At 35.1% G+C, this 16,773-nt stretch overlaps 2 protein-coding genes across 2 annotated transcripts in view; both read right to left on the bottom strand.

The window, feature by feature from the left end:
* Nucleotides 1–5,381, bottom strand: part of LOC120330882 (uncharacterized) — a 59,225-nt gene extending 53,844 nt beyond the window's left edge. The window contains exons 1-5 of the mRNA XM_039397856.2: nucleotides 5,097–5,381; nucleotides 4,847–4,966; nucleotides 3,928–4,334; nucleotides 2,187–2,271; nucleotides 290–371 (exon numbers count right to left, since the gene is read on the bottom strand). Of these exons, the coding sequence (XP_039253790.2) occupies nucleotides 290–371; nucleotides 2,187–2,271; nucleotides 3,928–4,334; nucleotides 4,847–4,966; nucleotides 5,097–5,265 (863 nt within the window). The 5' untranslated portion in view covers nucleotides 5,266–5,381. The remainder of the gene's footprint in view (nucleotides 1–289; nucleotides 372–2,186; nucleotides 2,272–3,927; nucleotides 4,335–4,846; nucleotides 4,967–5,096) is intronic.
* Nucleotides 5,382–5,885: 504 nt separating this feature from the next.
* Nucleotides 5,886–13,213, bottom strand: LOC120331135 (protein unc-93 homolog A-like). Its single transcript, XM_039398177.2, has 8 exons — nucleotides 13,032–13,213; nucleotides 12,152–12,346; nucleotides 11,524–11,696; nucleotides 10,908–11,057; nucleotides 7,689–7,842; nucleotides 7,172–7,386; nucleotides 6,796–7,030; nucleotides 5,886–6,475 (listed from the first exon to the last, which is right to left on the bottom strand). Exons 1-8 carry the CDS (start codon nucleotides 13,126–13,128, stop codon nucleotides 6,276–6,278), a joined length of 1,419 nt encoding a protein of 472 aa, XP_039254111.1. The 5' UTR covers nucleotides 13,129–13,213; the 3' UTR covers nucleotides 5,886–6,275.
* Between the last annotated feature and the right edge of the window lie 3,560 nt (nucleotides 13,214–16,773).

Below are 16,773 nucleotides of genomic sequence, written 5' to 3'. Positions count from 1 at the left end.
ATCAAATCGAGTACCGCATATGAAAAGTTAATTTGGTGAATACGGAGGCGGACAGGCTTATAGTTTTGATGAAGACAAATCCTATACAAGTAAAGCAATTTTACGGACATTTTGCCCTCAATCAATTAGTCTGTAATACGTGTCAGTAATATTTTTCCTCTCCTTCATCTGTGTACACCTTAATTTTGATATAAAGTACGTCAAAGACAGGTTGATGTTGTCTTTTACCATTCATTTAATCTGAACTATTTGAATAACACTAAACTAATGGCTTATGCAATACACTTACGAAGCAGATACAATTTTCGGCCTTTGTGGAATACTCATAGGATCTCCAGGTGGCAAGCCTCGTTTCTTGTGTTTTGATTTCGCTGAAAACAGAAGTACAAATTAGTCATATAGACACGAGACAAAATAGTAAAACAGATAACCGAAGGCAAAAGTTAATCTCACAAAGGATCTTCATTGACAACAATCTAGTTGAATGGAAGTCATTATCAAAAAATATGTTATGACATCAGTCTTTGTTGTACTTAAACTTAAGATTACGACTGGAATTTCTCTTTAGTAACAAGTATCTTTTGTTGTTGATGTGGTTTTATATTTTTTATTATATTATTATTTTTCGACAGGACATACATGAATCAGCCATGCCGCCATGTTGATGAAAATTTTTTAGGGAAAATAAATTAAATTTCGAATGCAACAAGTTGAATAGCAAGCCTATGCGGAACAAAATACTTATCGGACGACTGCCTGTGAATGTAAGCGAATCGCTAAGTTTTGTCTTCAACTTTAATCGAGAACGAAGGCTTAACAATTCGAATCAGGCCGATGGGCTTGTTGGGCAATGGGATATATATATATGTTGAGTTCATCCCAAACTGAACAGAGTTAAATTCTCATCTGCATTTTCTAACCCCTTGATTCAAATAAGTTGAAGACTTGAATATTTAGAAGAAACCTTACGGCGAATATTTACGGCGACTCGCACCGCGAAAGTCAAGGGCTTCCAAATCCATTACAGTATTAGAGTTGGCATGCTACCAAGAGATGACTGAATAGGCATCATCTGGCACCTAAAGCTATCGCTGTCATTCAATTTACGCCTATTTTCAAAAATGACGCCGCTAAGTGGAAAATATGTTGTATATGGTCATTTGTAATTATGTGAATAAACGCTATTGACTTGACGAGATTGTTTTTACACAAATTTTCAAGATTATTTCAGGATTATATATAACATAATGTACTACAGGCGTTCACCAGAGAATATATTTATGAATAAAATTTGAGGTTGAAGCGGGCAGAGTGTGATTTTAAAACAAATCACTGCGTTTGGAATATTTCAGATCTGCATAATTTTATGCAGATTCTTAGCCAAAGTTTCACAGTAATAATTCGTTTTCACGTTTTGAGTCTTAAGAAGTTACGATGAAATTAAAATATTTGCTGATGTTTTTTTATATAGGAGTCTGTCAAATATATAAAAATTACACGGTATTAGTGTTACATGGTAATTATGATCACATGAAGACGACTTTTAAGTTGTTTAGTACAAAGCTTTCAAATTTCAAACACTAAAAACGCCTGAGGTGCAACTCTACTCGAGATTTCACTGACTTTCTAGTATCTTGGTCTCAAATTTTGAAGTTTAATAGTTGGCAATTATTTCTAATTTTTCATATTCCTTTGATTTAGGATAATTTTTTTTAAAATTGGTCATAAGGTAAAATCGTCTCTGAATAAATCTAAAAAGGGAAAATTTTTCGCAATATTTCGACTTCCGATTTACTGCCATTCTGTCGCGTTTATCGGATTTGCGGTGAAAATAAAAATAAACACAACCAGAAAATCGGATTTAGCGCACTGTTTCATTATAGTGTCCTTATTTTTAAAGGTTCGTTGTTGACCTTCGAAACATCAGAATTTTTTCTTATGCTTCAATTCCAGCTAAATTTATAGGTTTGCGTCAATGATTCCAACCCCGCGTGTTTCCATATTGAGAAGGTCGCATATCCTTTGAAGCACCGTAAATTACAACATATCAAAATGCAACAAACAATACCAGAGACATAAATATATTTCAACCAAGCTGGTTGTAATCATTGGTGTCAAATCACAACGATTAGACTATGATATGAATTAATTGGGGTTGTTCAAAGTGGTTAAAAATGTATACAGACCTCTACTTGCCGGGGCTGAATTCCTGCATTCCCAAGGATAGGTGAAGATTGGTGGAATGTATACTCTTGGGTTACGTATTTGTCCCTGTCAAAAATGCAATTCTAGTTAATTGAAAGATGAAGTTTTCACTTTTATTTTGGTTTCCTCCCGACCAACAACCAACCCAATGTCAGACAGAAATATATCATAATCGCGCGGTCGCTCAAGCGATAGATAGCATCATTATAGTGCCAATGGGAATAGACTTACAAAAATCCCCAGTAAAAATTACCACGTATGCTTCAATCCAAGGTTATTGAAATGGTGGTGAGATTGACACTGAGCTGAAGAATCAAGGCTTAAAAGAAATGTGATAAGCTATTTTGATGCGTCGACTAACGCATTGTATAAAACAGATGATATATTCAACTTATTCTGCAACTTGGACCCATGAAAAAAAACTTATTTATCGTGTCAAGTCGCGTACAGGATTGAGGAAGAAGCTGTTGTTTTAGACGGCATCGGCGCAGATAAGTAGGAAAAATTAGGGAATGTGAATAAATTTTGTTGATTTACAGTTTACGAAGTATTGATGACAACAATAACTCCAAATGAAAGTCGTGCCCGCGTAAACGTGAACATTTAGGTCTTGAATTATTGTTAATTAAAGCGGTTGTGACATTAATCAAACAATTGTACAAATACAATTAATGACTTTCATGGGTGTCATTGTTGAAATAGTTGAGAGATCATGAATAACTATTCAAACAACAAGGAGTATATATCAAACAAACCAGCATCTCGGGTTTACGATATCATGGTATAGGTAATGCTTTCTAGCTTCAAGAAAATGGTTAGAAATATACCATATTACAATAAGGATTTTAGATAGTATAATACCATAATTGCGAGGTATTCAGTGATGTCATTAGCTTACGACAAAACTGGAAAAATTGATAAATAAATGAATATATCAAAACGCAATTTATTTGCGTAATATGCTTTGTACCAAATGGATATATAGGGCGATCCAATAAACAGAACCCATATATTTCCCGAAGACTTTTACGAAAATGAAGAAAATATATTAAATTTTTTGTTTGTGTACGATTGTACAGTAATCTAGTACGTCTGTGCACAAAAGTTTTGTTTTCTCTAGTCTGGAATATGTTCCAAATGACCTGGGTTCTGTTTTGAGGTCACCCTGTACAACTCTGGGGTTTCACAATTCACTTCAGTTTTCAACCATTGCTTCGGGCGCCGCGTTTTTGCTTTAAGCACCGCTATTTCAAAACATATCTCTCAGTCCCAAACTTTGCAAATGCATCTTCAAAGTTAGGATAGATAAAAGAAGAAAATGCCCAGGATCTTATCTCACAAGAGCATTAACTTGTTTCCGTTAGTCTCACTTTACCAGGGCATAACTTACAACATTGTACGCTTTCCCAGTGTTAACATGATAATTGACTTTTTTTATCTTGATCCCTATTCTTCGTTTGGCATAATTAGTTTGATAAACAAATTTCCACATTGTAGCTAATGAAAGCCGCATGTAAATCCTTTCATTATCCACATTAAAAAGTTGAAAACCAAACGTTGTAAAAAGAAATGCGTGGAAATGCGAAACATGGCTCTTGAAGTGATAATGATCTTCAACTTAGTGTCGGTATTTCCTCACCGTGAGTCAAGTATTAAGTACATATGGACCAAGTAAAACAGAAGGATAACCAGCACTCACTCATTATAGAGAACTTTACTTACGATAAATGAATTTTCTGGATTGTTATTATTTCCACCGAATTCGATTTTCATATCTTTCGGAAAAACGAGGTTAATTCCATCTAGGCTAGTTTTCGTGTTACTATCCTCACATGTATGTTGGCACAACACCATGTCTCCTGAAAGATCCGTTCCAGTACGAAAAGCGACAAGTAGTTTAATCCAGCTTCTTTTGCCATTATCAGTCAGTTTAAAAACTGCAGATGATTCCACCAACGTCGGTGTTCGATGTTTCACGATAATAAAATTGTTTTCTGAATCAAATATAATTTCGACCCACGTGATTGGTCCCTTTTGAGTAAAATTTGAAGAATACGAGCGGAATACCGTGGCAACCTTCTTGGAACCCACTCGAATTTCCATAGAAATCGACAGCGAGCCGTTCATGCCTGGAAAATAGACGTATATAAAACGATACTATTAACCACGATATTTAAAATATCGTAACGTTCCTGAAAATTTGTCGACGATTCCTCGTCACAACCTCGTAAATATACACTAATTGTATGCTGTACGTACACTAATAGAGCAGAAAACAAGATATATTAGAGATAAGAAGGTGATCACACGGTACGATTTGCGACAGGGTACAATGCAGATCATCCTTAACATCAAAATATTTCTGGATTTCCACATCAAGTTTAAATCAATTAAAAATTTACCCATTACAAAAACCCAAAGTAGATTTTAACAAGAGAGCTAAAACGCTATGTTGACGGCAAATAGGATTGTAATCATAGGAGAAAAATAGTACTAGTCACTGGTGAACATAACATCGTAATTTATATCCATTGGACGGTAAAATATAAAACATAATCTAGTCACAGTCACAATTTGAAGAAACCAGAAATTTACCGCAAATTTGACGAAACGACAATCGATGCCAACTTTGGTAACTTACTATTTAGTACTTTTGCTGTGGAGACGGTATTTACTTGAATAGGTGTAGATCGTGTTCTAAACTTCCACGTGCTTTCGTCGATTCGAGTCACGCCGGCTTCTTCAACAACACCAAAAAGTTCTACGAAGAAAATTATACAGTTTTAATCAATTTTGAACGTTTTGAAGTCGAGCTTAGGAGAACTGTTGTACTGGCCCTAGTTGAATAACTGGGAAACGTATCTGATTATAGATTTGTAAAGTGAACTCACCAATGTACCCTTTGAGGTTTCGTGTTTCCAGCGATGGCGCGAGACTGTTGTCATCTGTGGACGTTTTTGCATGGCGTTTTCTCGAGTGTCTATTCTTCTTTCCATTTGTGACGCATAATAATAAATTTATTATCAATATCACTCGAATAAAAGTTCGTAATTTCCACATAGTGCGAAGTCTCAGTTAAAACATCTGGTCGATATTACACTGGATCAAGCGCTACCTCTCACCTTTAAATATTAAATCCTGGATTGTAAAATAAAAACTTTCAAGGCGTCATCAAGAAATCGAAATCGCTGCACAAGTGACTAAAAGCTTACGCACTGATACGCTTGACCCCGCTCATTTTGTTTGGATAGAATATAAACCTCAAACATCGCACGCCCCTGTTTATTTTTCGACGCGTAGAAATCTACTAAAAAATATCGTAAAGCCTTAGCAGATGCGACGCTCACAATAGTTGAGTGTCTGCGGTGAACAATGGCTCGACTGTTCCGGCGGACAACTTTCCTATGAAATCGCCGATTTCTAATCGTATGCGCAGCTCGTGCTTGTCACGCGTTAAATCTGTATAAGGTGAATGTCAAATAAAGACCAATACCTCCATCCAGCGTTCGCATGCGATTGGCTTATGGTAATTAAGTCTCCGGAAGCATGTACATATTTTGAGTTCAAATATGAAAATAAATTCTTAGCTATAGCCCGACATTTCAGCATATATTCACAATATTACTTTTAATTGTATTATGCACATGATTGGTTTTATTTTGAGATGCTTAAAGAAAATGTTGGCTGCTATATATACGAAACCTTTAAATTTCGCACAGACTTTGGGGAAATGATGCAGATTTTACAACATTCTACATTCTAACTGACTTTAATTTCATTTGATTATAATTGCGTATAGTAAGTAAACATATTAAATCTTCTTCTCATTTTCGTACCGATGCCAAAGATCATCTCGGGTAAATTGAGACATTAGCTAGTTTATAATTTCTCTTTCTGGAACTACTTCTAGAACTGGAATCATTTACACTACACTAGAACCCCCATAAACAATGTAAACAGTGTTAGTTATTTCCATCGTGCTTTTTTCTCAATAAATGTAAAATAATTTCAATCAAACACTGAGACAACTGACTATCTGCGACATTTCCTTCTTCCATTTTCTTTATATTTTAATTGTTTCTACCAAGAACAACCTTTGCAATCGCCCAACATATTGTTGCTATTATGGTGAGAGACATCATAATATATATTTTTTCATTGACACAGAGGGGAATGCTCCAGGCGTAATTGAGAAGTGCACCGAGCGTTTCCCCCAGAGCTTGTAATGAAAATCCGATGTCCGCATCTGCAGAGTGAGTCGACGTTACCACTGCAATACATAAGTGATAAAAGCTACAGACAACTTATACTTATTCGGCTGACATTTTTGAGAAATTAATACTTAATTTCAAGTGAATAACTTTAATGTTAACAAACAGGCTCAAATAAATAAAAAAATAATGAATCCCTCGTCATATAAGCGTGATTTTTACTGTTTTTTTAACGTGAAAATAAATTATTCGAAATAGTAGAATAATGATATCGACATTAAAAGTAAAATAAAACTTCATTAACATCAAGTTAGACTTTAAACGACGCTTATCTAATTTAAATTTATAATGAATATCGAAAATAACTACTTCTACTCACAGAACACAGTATTCCGCCGGATACCATGGGTAACACCAAATGTAGCAGAGAAAACGTACGAAAGAAATGTGGTAGAAACAGTGGGTACCCATAACAAAGAAATGGTATAATTGATCAAATCATATATTAGTCCCACGGCGAAAAGAGTCGGCAAACCAATTTTCTTTGCACTCTTCGAAATAACTAATGATGTCACCAACGACATTATATCAACAATGACCGTGCATATTCCAACCTTAAAATTTTAAGTTTAACGTTCAACATTACCAATCAACAAATATAAGTAAGATCAATTTCAAAAATCCTTTTTAACTTTATATATATTTCTGTTTACCAAGATGCAATCATTTTTATTTTACTATGTAAAAATATGCACCTGTTGGACTCCAACAATACACGACACGAATGCTCTGTTGTATTCGGTCCATATATACGCGATGGTCAGACCGTACAACAACATAACTGGCAAAGTTAAAAGTCCATGTAAAGATGTCACATGTTTACAAGTGTCTTTTAAGCCGGTAAAAAAATCAGTGAAAGCTGATGTTTCTTTCTTCAGTAAAGGCGCCGATGCAGATGATTCATCATTTTCTGTAAAAAAATAATCAAGTATGATGTTCAGCTTTTTGTTGTTCATAGAAAAATCACGGAATGAAAAAAAATTGAAATAATTTTGAAACATAAAGAAAGACCATTTCGAATAAACTCGGAATATTTTCGCCATCTGAAAATACATTTTTTACTCCCATGACCCTGTAAGATTCAATGGGTAATGCTTACAGATAAGGTATGTCGACGTTTTAATTCAGCTCAATATGAGTAGTGAAAATGATCCGAAATATTTTGGTATAAATTTCCAAATCATTTGATAAAAATAACGTATATTACGATACCTGATGTATAAAGTGTATCTTCCAATAGAAAGTAGTGAATCGAAGCTCCCCCAATTTGCATTACCACGTATATGCATAGTAGTATCCGCAACAACGTTTGATTTGGTATTAGCACAGAAAACTTTGTTGATTTTCCTTGAAATGAGTATTCACTCTGGATAAACGATAGTGATATTGCAGAAAAAATTCAAAAGTTGAATTTGAAATGTTAACGGAATATGGAGTCGATAAAAATTACCATATCTACAAATTCCCCTAGATAAGGTTGGTAATGTGCTATACATATACAGTCACTCACTTATATGCATATATATACAGCCAACCATAAATACATATGGGAAATCGCAGTCTAAGAAGTCAGACTGCCCCATAACAGTTGATCGCTCATATATAATCAGTGCGCTAAATATACGCTGACAGAAACTTCAAAACGGATAACGATCAATACAAAGTCAGTTGTTTGTTGAACATGAGTACCCTACGTACAGAAGGTGGCAACCCATGATGTCATAATGCCTCCGAGCTGATCGCTCTCAGCATAAGGAATGTTGTGATGACAACAACGAAATTACGGTATTCGCTTTAATGAACTATTGTTTGACCAATCAGGTAATGTCGACAATCTATTCAAATTAAAGTTTGGCACAAACTATCAATACTCGCACTATATTATGTTTAATTTGAAAAGCAGCGCCAAATTATTGCTAATAACTAATTGCTTTAAAATGTTCAGTGGTCAAAGATTGTATTTTTTGCTAGAAGGCTGTTACTTCTTTTTATTTCAAAAATTTATGTGGGCGGTGACGTCATCAAAATTAACAATCGCAGTCCTTGTGGCGGTTGCGCGTTCGGGGTCAGACGAAGTCGTGACGACTGCGGTATCGGTAGTCTACTGCGAGAGATTACATACCCGTAGTACTTAGTTTTGTGTTTTGAGTCCGTATAATTGAGCATCGCTCTCGTTATTATTACAGTACATCTACGTTACAAAATATTTTTTCATATTTCAATTGATCGTCGTGTTGACGTGTAAGCTTGTGAAAACTACCACTTTTCGTCAACGAGCATAGCCCTACTCTACGGAATTGTTCTGATTATGCTTTATAAATTAAACAAAGTGAAACTTAAGTAATGTTAGTTTGCAGTAGGCTACACTTTAATTTGTTTAGCTAGTCGTCGGTTTACTACTGCTACTGGCTAGATAATAGTATATCGAAGATAGCACCTCAATATTATTCACCATATCATTATCAACACCACATTCCTCATGGTATGAGCGGTGTTGTTTTGTGGGACACCATGGCATTTATTGCGCCAAATGGTAATGGTATGATTATGACAAATTTATGAGCATTCGTTTTTCAAGGGCATAGCCTAAATTGCTCTTAAAATGACACTGAATGGTCAGGCTTGTTTCCAATGATGAACGCTTGGGCATAAGTCACGACTCCGATGAATTGTATGAAGAACCAGAGGCGTAGCCAGCATATTTTGCGCCCGGGGCAAACTATAAAATTGGCGCCCCGACCTCCATGTTTTATCATATTTTCTATTACATTTAATTGTACAGTATATGTAAAAACAAATTATATATGTAAATTCAAATTTATATGTATTTATATATTTTATTATTTATTCAAAAATTTATGTATATGTGTATTCAAATTTTGAAGGAACATTTTATTTAAAGAAGAAGCAAAGCTATACAAAATATAGCATATGTCCATGATGTCCCACTCAGTTACTGTCAAAGATAATTTACATAGTCTACAATAAATTTATTTTTCTCGATTTCACTGTCGCAAACTGGTTAGTTAACACGTCATCAAAATCTGTTTTTTTCCAATGTTTCTCTCCCAACACTTAAAAGTGCAAGATCACTGAGACGATCCTGTCCCATTGATGCACGCGAATATCACAAAATAAGTTCCAATTTGCTGAAAGACCGTTCACAGCTAGCAATTCAAACTGGTATTGTTAACAAAATTTGTAGAGAAATTCGCAGATTGGGTAAAACGTCGTCTCCAAAAGACACAATAAAACCAAGAAGAGCCAAAGGAGTTGAGCAGCATTCTGCAATCTCCAATTTTGGTGAAAAGTTCGTGACCATTGATGTCCGTGTAGTAGAAATTTGCAAAATATGTGCAATCTCGACGAATTGTCGAAAACGGCATTGGGGTCTTTTAGCACAGTATAATATATATATTTTATGTAACTCTGCTGCAAAGTACGGTACTCTGACAACCACGAAATACAAAACCACGTATTACTCAAAACATGTATTAACATCATTCAACCAAATTCCGTTGCCATTTGTCTCCAGCACAGAACTAATATTAACATACATCGGAGTGCGCAGGCAAAAATTTAACGATACAGAACCACGTAATTAACCCGGTGCATTTTGTTACCTAACGTTACCAAATCAAATTTTGCTTTGTTTGATTTTTTGGCCATGTAGTTACGATGGAAATCTGACCGTGCGCGAGCTATGTGCGTGATGACGTCGGCAATCGACGTAAGTGGTCTGACCAAGTGTGCAGTTTGCAATATACTAAGACTACATGTCTGCCGCCGGTGCGATCTTGCTTGTGACCGTTTTTTACCCTTGTTGTGAAATTTTTGCAAGACCCATTTTGGCGCCCCTGTACCTTGGCGCCTGGGGACATATGTACCCAAATTATTTAGAGGCTTGGAGTTTGTTAAAATAACGCTTCATGATCATCACTCTCTTTCGTGTTTCACAAGCCTCTGTTGAATGAATTCTCAAATTCTAGTCATTAAGGTGTCCCGGAATGGTTTAACACTAAGTTGGCAACCCTTGAAGCAGCTGATCTGCTGTATTGTTATGCGCAGATAATACGTGGAGTAGAGAGTACATAGAGTATTTGCTTCTGAAATCCATTGGTTGTATATGTACATTACTTGAATGGCTGTATATGACATGGGTGGTACTTTTGCAAACAAACTTCATACGTGAACAGATGATATGACGCCTAGTACCTGAGCGTACATTCAATCTGGTGATATGTTCCGAGTTAAAAGTACAAAGTACAAAGCTTTACAAAAACGTTTAGTTTTAAAGTTAGGTTTAAGGCAAAATTAATCGTTTACGCACTGGGTTTTCTCGCGAAAGACACTAACCCGTGATGAGACTGGTAGTACTTATCTTCCCAAAATGTTATACAGTATGTTTACATTATTATTTATAGAACTCACTGGACAATCGTTCGATCCGCATGTCAATAAATGACGAGATGATAGATACACAATGCTGCTGTTGATTATATCCACGTTATCTTCACCACTGATGAATGCTTCAATCTTATCGGAATTTAGTATGAGCTCTGTCACAGCATTGGAAAATATCTGTTATAACAGTTATAACATATTTAGATTTTCATTTATGTCTAAATTCTAATGTCATTGCCATAAAGCCCAATGACTAAGTGAATTAGTGGCGAAAGAAGAAAATGATCTGGATAGATACGCAGTTATTGTACAATACATGATGACAAAAATGATTCCCTTTTTTAAATAAAGATGTCGGGTAATCAATGTCTAATACATATATATCTATCATATATATATTATTTGGTATGTTTGTGTGTAACTGACTGAAAAATTCGAAATTATCATGATAAAACACCATTTCAACCAACCCTCAGCGTTACGAGGTGAAGTGGACTATATATTTCAATATATTCTTATTTTTCAATATATTCTACGCTATATTTTTCAATATATATTTTATAGACATGTCTTTTTATAGCCTCTCTTGCTTGTACTAATTTCGATTTCATTTTTGCGTTGATAATTTTTCAATATTACCCACCTGGCCCGAAGACATTATTACTAAAAACATTCCGAAATAACGTTGTGAAGAACTATCGCCGTTTTCTGTTTTCACACTGGAAGCAATATTGTGAACAATAACGGCAGAACCGCCCCAAGCCCAACAGCTAGCAAAACCAGCTATGAATGCTGTGGGATACATTGTATACCATTCTGAACATGAGAACAGTATAGAAATATTTCATAATTTTATAACGGAGATATTTTTTGCTAATAATAATATTGGTAATATTTTGAAACAAAATTATATTATAGATTTTTTTTAAATATTTCACCTTTACATCTTACTATTTAATGCATCCGGTTGACAATTCGATTTTCACAAGTTACAAACAGCACAAATAGTTTAATATATATGATGATGTGAAACCAACAATTGAAGCACTGACACAACGAATACCGATTTTTGTTACACAATGCAATCGATTATATCTTCTGAAGGGCGCCAGGAAATACCTATACATTATTCTAAATATAAATATTCCTAAACTTCATATTTGAAACATCAAATAACCAACCAAGTTACGTGCTAGTATTCCACAGTACTACTACTACACCACAGATACAACACGCTAAGATACTTGGACTTCATATTTGTTTCAATTTACCTGGGTAAAAATTCACCAAAGTGTATAAAGTATTGCATAGTTGCCCGGCTATCAACGCAAACTTTGGTCCGTATCTTTTCAGTACAAATGGTAGAGCGATTGAACTCCCAAGAATACTGGCTCCAAATTTGAAGAGTAAACTTGTGGTGCCAATACCATCTTTGACGTTTATACTACTTTGTAATGCTGACAAACCTAAAATAGAATCCGATATATTTTTAGAAATGTCAGTATGATGGTATGTATCACTGTCATTATACTGGTTAACAGTAAATGTATATTGTTTCCGTGTCATATCCTTCAAACTTAAATAGTCAATGCAAGGCAATTGTAAATTAATTCAACCACTTGAACCAGAGACACGTTCATTTTATAATTCTTCTATAGAACATGTTATACGCCTCCTCTTTACAGAAGACTTCGCAGAAACGATCATTGCTAGGTATGGATTGACTATATTTATAGGCGGGACCCGAATCTTTCCGGTTTGGCATCGTTTATGTAAATTATGGGACACGGAATTTGATCCCGAGATCTTGACCTGCGATACAGTCCACACTTTATCCATAATGCCAACGCGTAAAAAAATACACATAATATAGAAAAATGGTTTTGTGCAGAGGAAATACTTAGCAAGCTTAACATCATACTCATGTAATGTACATTTATCATTTTATTGAAATGTGATATAATGAAATATATATGAGCTTTCGTGTCGGAAATAATACGGTTCATCAAAGTATAGTTTTATGGCACTTATATAATAAGGATTTATTTATGGTAAATTTGTGGCTTTCTGATATTTTTAATGAAGTTATTTCAACTTTGTCTTAGTGAATTGATTGAATCGAGTGATAATCAAAATTACACAATTACTCACTGAATGAAGCTCCAATAGCGAGAGAGAATCCAACAGAGCACGAATAAAAAGTTACTTTGCGCCTCGACTCAGTTAAATAACTTGAGTCATCGTTCATTCTACCACGATTTACAAAGATCCGTTCTAGGTAGGAAATTCTGATTCTATGCTAATTTATATCAACTCGTTTTATGTAATTGATATATCCCTAGAAACCGGAATAATAATAAAAAGGTGAATCTTTATTAGGTAATAAACTGAAGCTTTAATATAGGGTGACTAAACCCTAAATTAACAGAAAATTGTCCCTTCTGCGATGAATTTGGTATCAGTAACATTTGATTCGTCATCCCGGTAATTCTGTTCTAATTCGTAGACTGTTCTGTTTCAACTAATTTATTTAATAAACAACGCCTTGAATCTTACACATATCTTTGATAAGTGATTTAAGAGTCTTGCTGCACACTAAAACATATATATTTCTGTAACGTTTCGTAACGTTACAGAAATATATTTATGTGAGTGTGCAGCAAGACTCTTAAATCACTCAAGATTGTTATCTCTACTCTTGCTACAGCATCCTTGGAATATATACATACGGATCCGCCGACACAAAAGCATAGAAGACGGATAAGTAGTTGGTCTCGCAGAAACCAAATATTCAGCGCAAGATATCTTTGATAAACTGTTTTTTTGTTCCTAATTGACTGTGGCAGCTTTAAAAGGTTGTTTCTGTATTCACGAAAGTTTTCTTTCAGTTTACTTCAGGGAACGGAAACCCATTAGGAAACAGTATGTGACGTGATTTGATATATAGCTCTTACAGATTATCCGTTGGGTGCTTCCGTTGGACGTATACTCAAGACTACAACGTGACTCTTTATAAAATATTTCACAAATATGAGTTGATCGTAGGGAGAGACATGTGTAATATTCAAAATAGAGTTAATTTTCAAAAGCCTGGAATTTTGAATTTATTTGTTTTAGAGTCACACCAGTGGAAAATACTTTCGCTCTCAAAAGATTATTTCGTTAGTCACAGATCAGTACCTTAACATATAGCTGCTGAATATTTCCAAATTCCACTCCAGAAATCTATATAGTATTGTATATTTGTAACGTCAGCGTATTGCGGAGACCAAGTTACCGAAACTGCTCATTCTTTTGGGAGCTGTGTTCTTCTTCGACATTCTTACGTGAATGGTATACTGTGGCTAATAATGAAAATATGTTCACTAAAATTCCGATAAAGAATGCAATTAATTGTCGTTTCCCCGACCCCAGGAAAACTCTTCCTAAACTTTACTATTGTAAAATGATGGATGCTGAGTAACATGCTCAAAACCATTATTGTTATCGAAATATAAAACCAGGTGCCGCTAACATGTACTGATAGCATAGCCGATCACAGCTTTTCCGGGACTATTTTTTGATTACTTCAACTAAACTAAAACTCTTCGGAAGACATAATGACAATTAAATCACTTCATTTACGGCTAATTTTCGGAAACACAACTGAAACCTGACAAATAACAGGAAAAACCACAAAATTGAGGCAATGTTTACAACAGGGGTTCCCAAATTTTTTATCTAAATTTCCCACTTCCGATTTAGGCTGAGTTTTTATTTCCCATAACATATGGAATCACTTAAAAAGGATAATTTTCCTGTCAATAATAATTAGTAAGACTTTCTATAATAAAGGTTTGCAATTCGTGTAGAAGTTGAAACCCCGCGAGAACATTCTTTGCGCCGTCTAGCATCCCAATACAGTAACGACCCGTGTAAAGAAAATCAGTGTTAAACCGTCCATATCAATTTTGCTGTTGTTGATGTTTTTTTATATGATAGACCGTCTAAAGTCTAAATCTATTTTTGAAAATGCGCATTGCTATTGGACAAGGAGACCCGTTCATCTTTGACGCCCCAGACTTACTCGGCAGAATATCATCACACTCCACGAGACAAAGTTTCATCTATGTCCCACCGATTTTATGGAACTTTTGGTCCTTGCTATTCGCAGGACATCTACAAATGACGCATTCAATATCACCTTTGAACTCATTTGTAATTACCAATGTTGTCGAATCTTATCCTGCTTTTATTTTGCTATTTTTTAGCAAACTGATAAGCAAATGGATGTTTGAAATATGTTGCCTCGTCTGATGGGGCTACATAGAACCGTTGAATATGGTCTTAGTGCAAAAAACGCATTGCGGCAGTTGCTCAACATTTTTTCCTAAAAAACATGAAAGTAGCCGAGATGATTATGATCGTACTTTATTTTTACATAAGCTATTACCTTTTATTAACAATTTAGCAGAATGAAGGGACCAGTCAAATATTCGTTCATCAGAGCTCGTGCACCCCCGATATCTTTTAGACATTTGAATAAAAACTGTTCTCTACTGCGGCTCTGCTACGAAAATCTTCTTGTGTAACATTTAAAGCATGTTGCTCGTTCGAGACATGTCTGTGAGGTTGTTATCGGCTGACCAAAGATCAAAATGAGTTACTTATAGCTCGATCAGAATATCATGGCCAACAACGTGGTTGCATGCAACATGGCCAACAACGTGTTATTTTACTAAAGTTTCGATCAATTGAATGGGAATCTTTTTCCGTTTCATTGCATATATTTACTTTTTGCTGATTGGTCATTGCTCCAGATAGGAACAAGAAAATCGATGCTTGTGGAAATATCCATAGGGCATGGCATATTAATTAAACGATTTAATCGACCGTAAGTATAAAAATCACATTCCGACTCCGGAAAGAATCAGCAGCAAGTTTCTTACTGATGCAGAGTTTTATTAATTATATATGTCTCACGGTCTTCTTTTCCCTAACTAATATCAAATTTGTGACCCATTCATTAAAAAAGGTTCGCTATCCCTGCTTTATAATATCCAAGTTAACCAGAAAACAATTTGGATTTGACTTCCACAGTGTAACGCTACAGAATATGGCCCATGCTGAAATTTAAGGGCGGGACTTTACCTCTTCTTTATTTAAACGCTAATCAATATTAAGAAAAATAAGAACAATACCAGGCCTGGCCATAATAATTACCTTACCGTACGGAGAGGTATGGTTGAATGCACCACCACCCGTTGAAAAACTACGCATAGAAATACGGATTTGGAATACTTCTTGGGATTATGTTGAACCAAAATCATTTTATCCGAGTCTTTCCGTTTAGATCAGTGTTCGTTGGAGATTTTAATGCACATCATCGGGTGTGGACAAGTTCCATGACAAACTCACGAAATATTATGCTCACAGATGCTATATAAGTAAATAATTTAGTTTTACTCAACATTTTCAGCCAACAAGAATAAATATATACATGGTAGCTATAAAGAGATGATCTTTGTTGGGCTTATTTATTGCTATGTCCAACCGCTGCATAAAATTTTATCTATATCCATATATATAATATATATATTTATATATATTCGATCCAATCTATCTCCTCCAAACCAGTTTTTAACCTGGTCTCACTCTCTGAAAATGTTGATTAAAATAGTCAGTCAGGAGTTTATTTTCACACATTCCAAAAGTACACATTGTACTTACAGATTTATACAAAATTAGGAAAAATAGGAAAAGAAAAAGGAATTTCAGTGTCGAAAGAGACGTAGCAATTAATAATTAGCTCAGGGTGGTCCAAACTTCGGCTAGCGGGCGTATGCGACCCGCTGACACATTCCGTGCGGCCCGCAGAACAATTTCAGCGTACACTACTAAACCATTGGCAGAC

The sequence above is a fragment of the Styela clava genome, chromosome 6, assembly GCF_964204865.1.
Source record: "Styela clava chromosome 6, kaStyClav1.hap1.2, whole genome shotgun sequence".
Lineage (NCBI taxonomy): Eukaryota > Metazoa > Chordata > Ascidiacea > Stolidobranchia > Styelidae > Styela > Styela clava.
The sequence above is the reverse complement of the archived record's forward strand: the minus strand, read 5'-3'. Positions and strand labels throughout refer to the sequence as shown.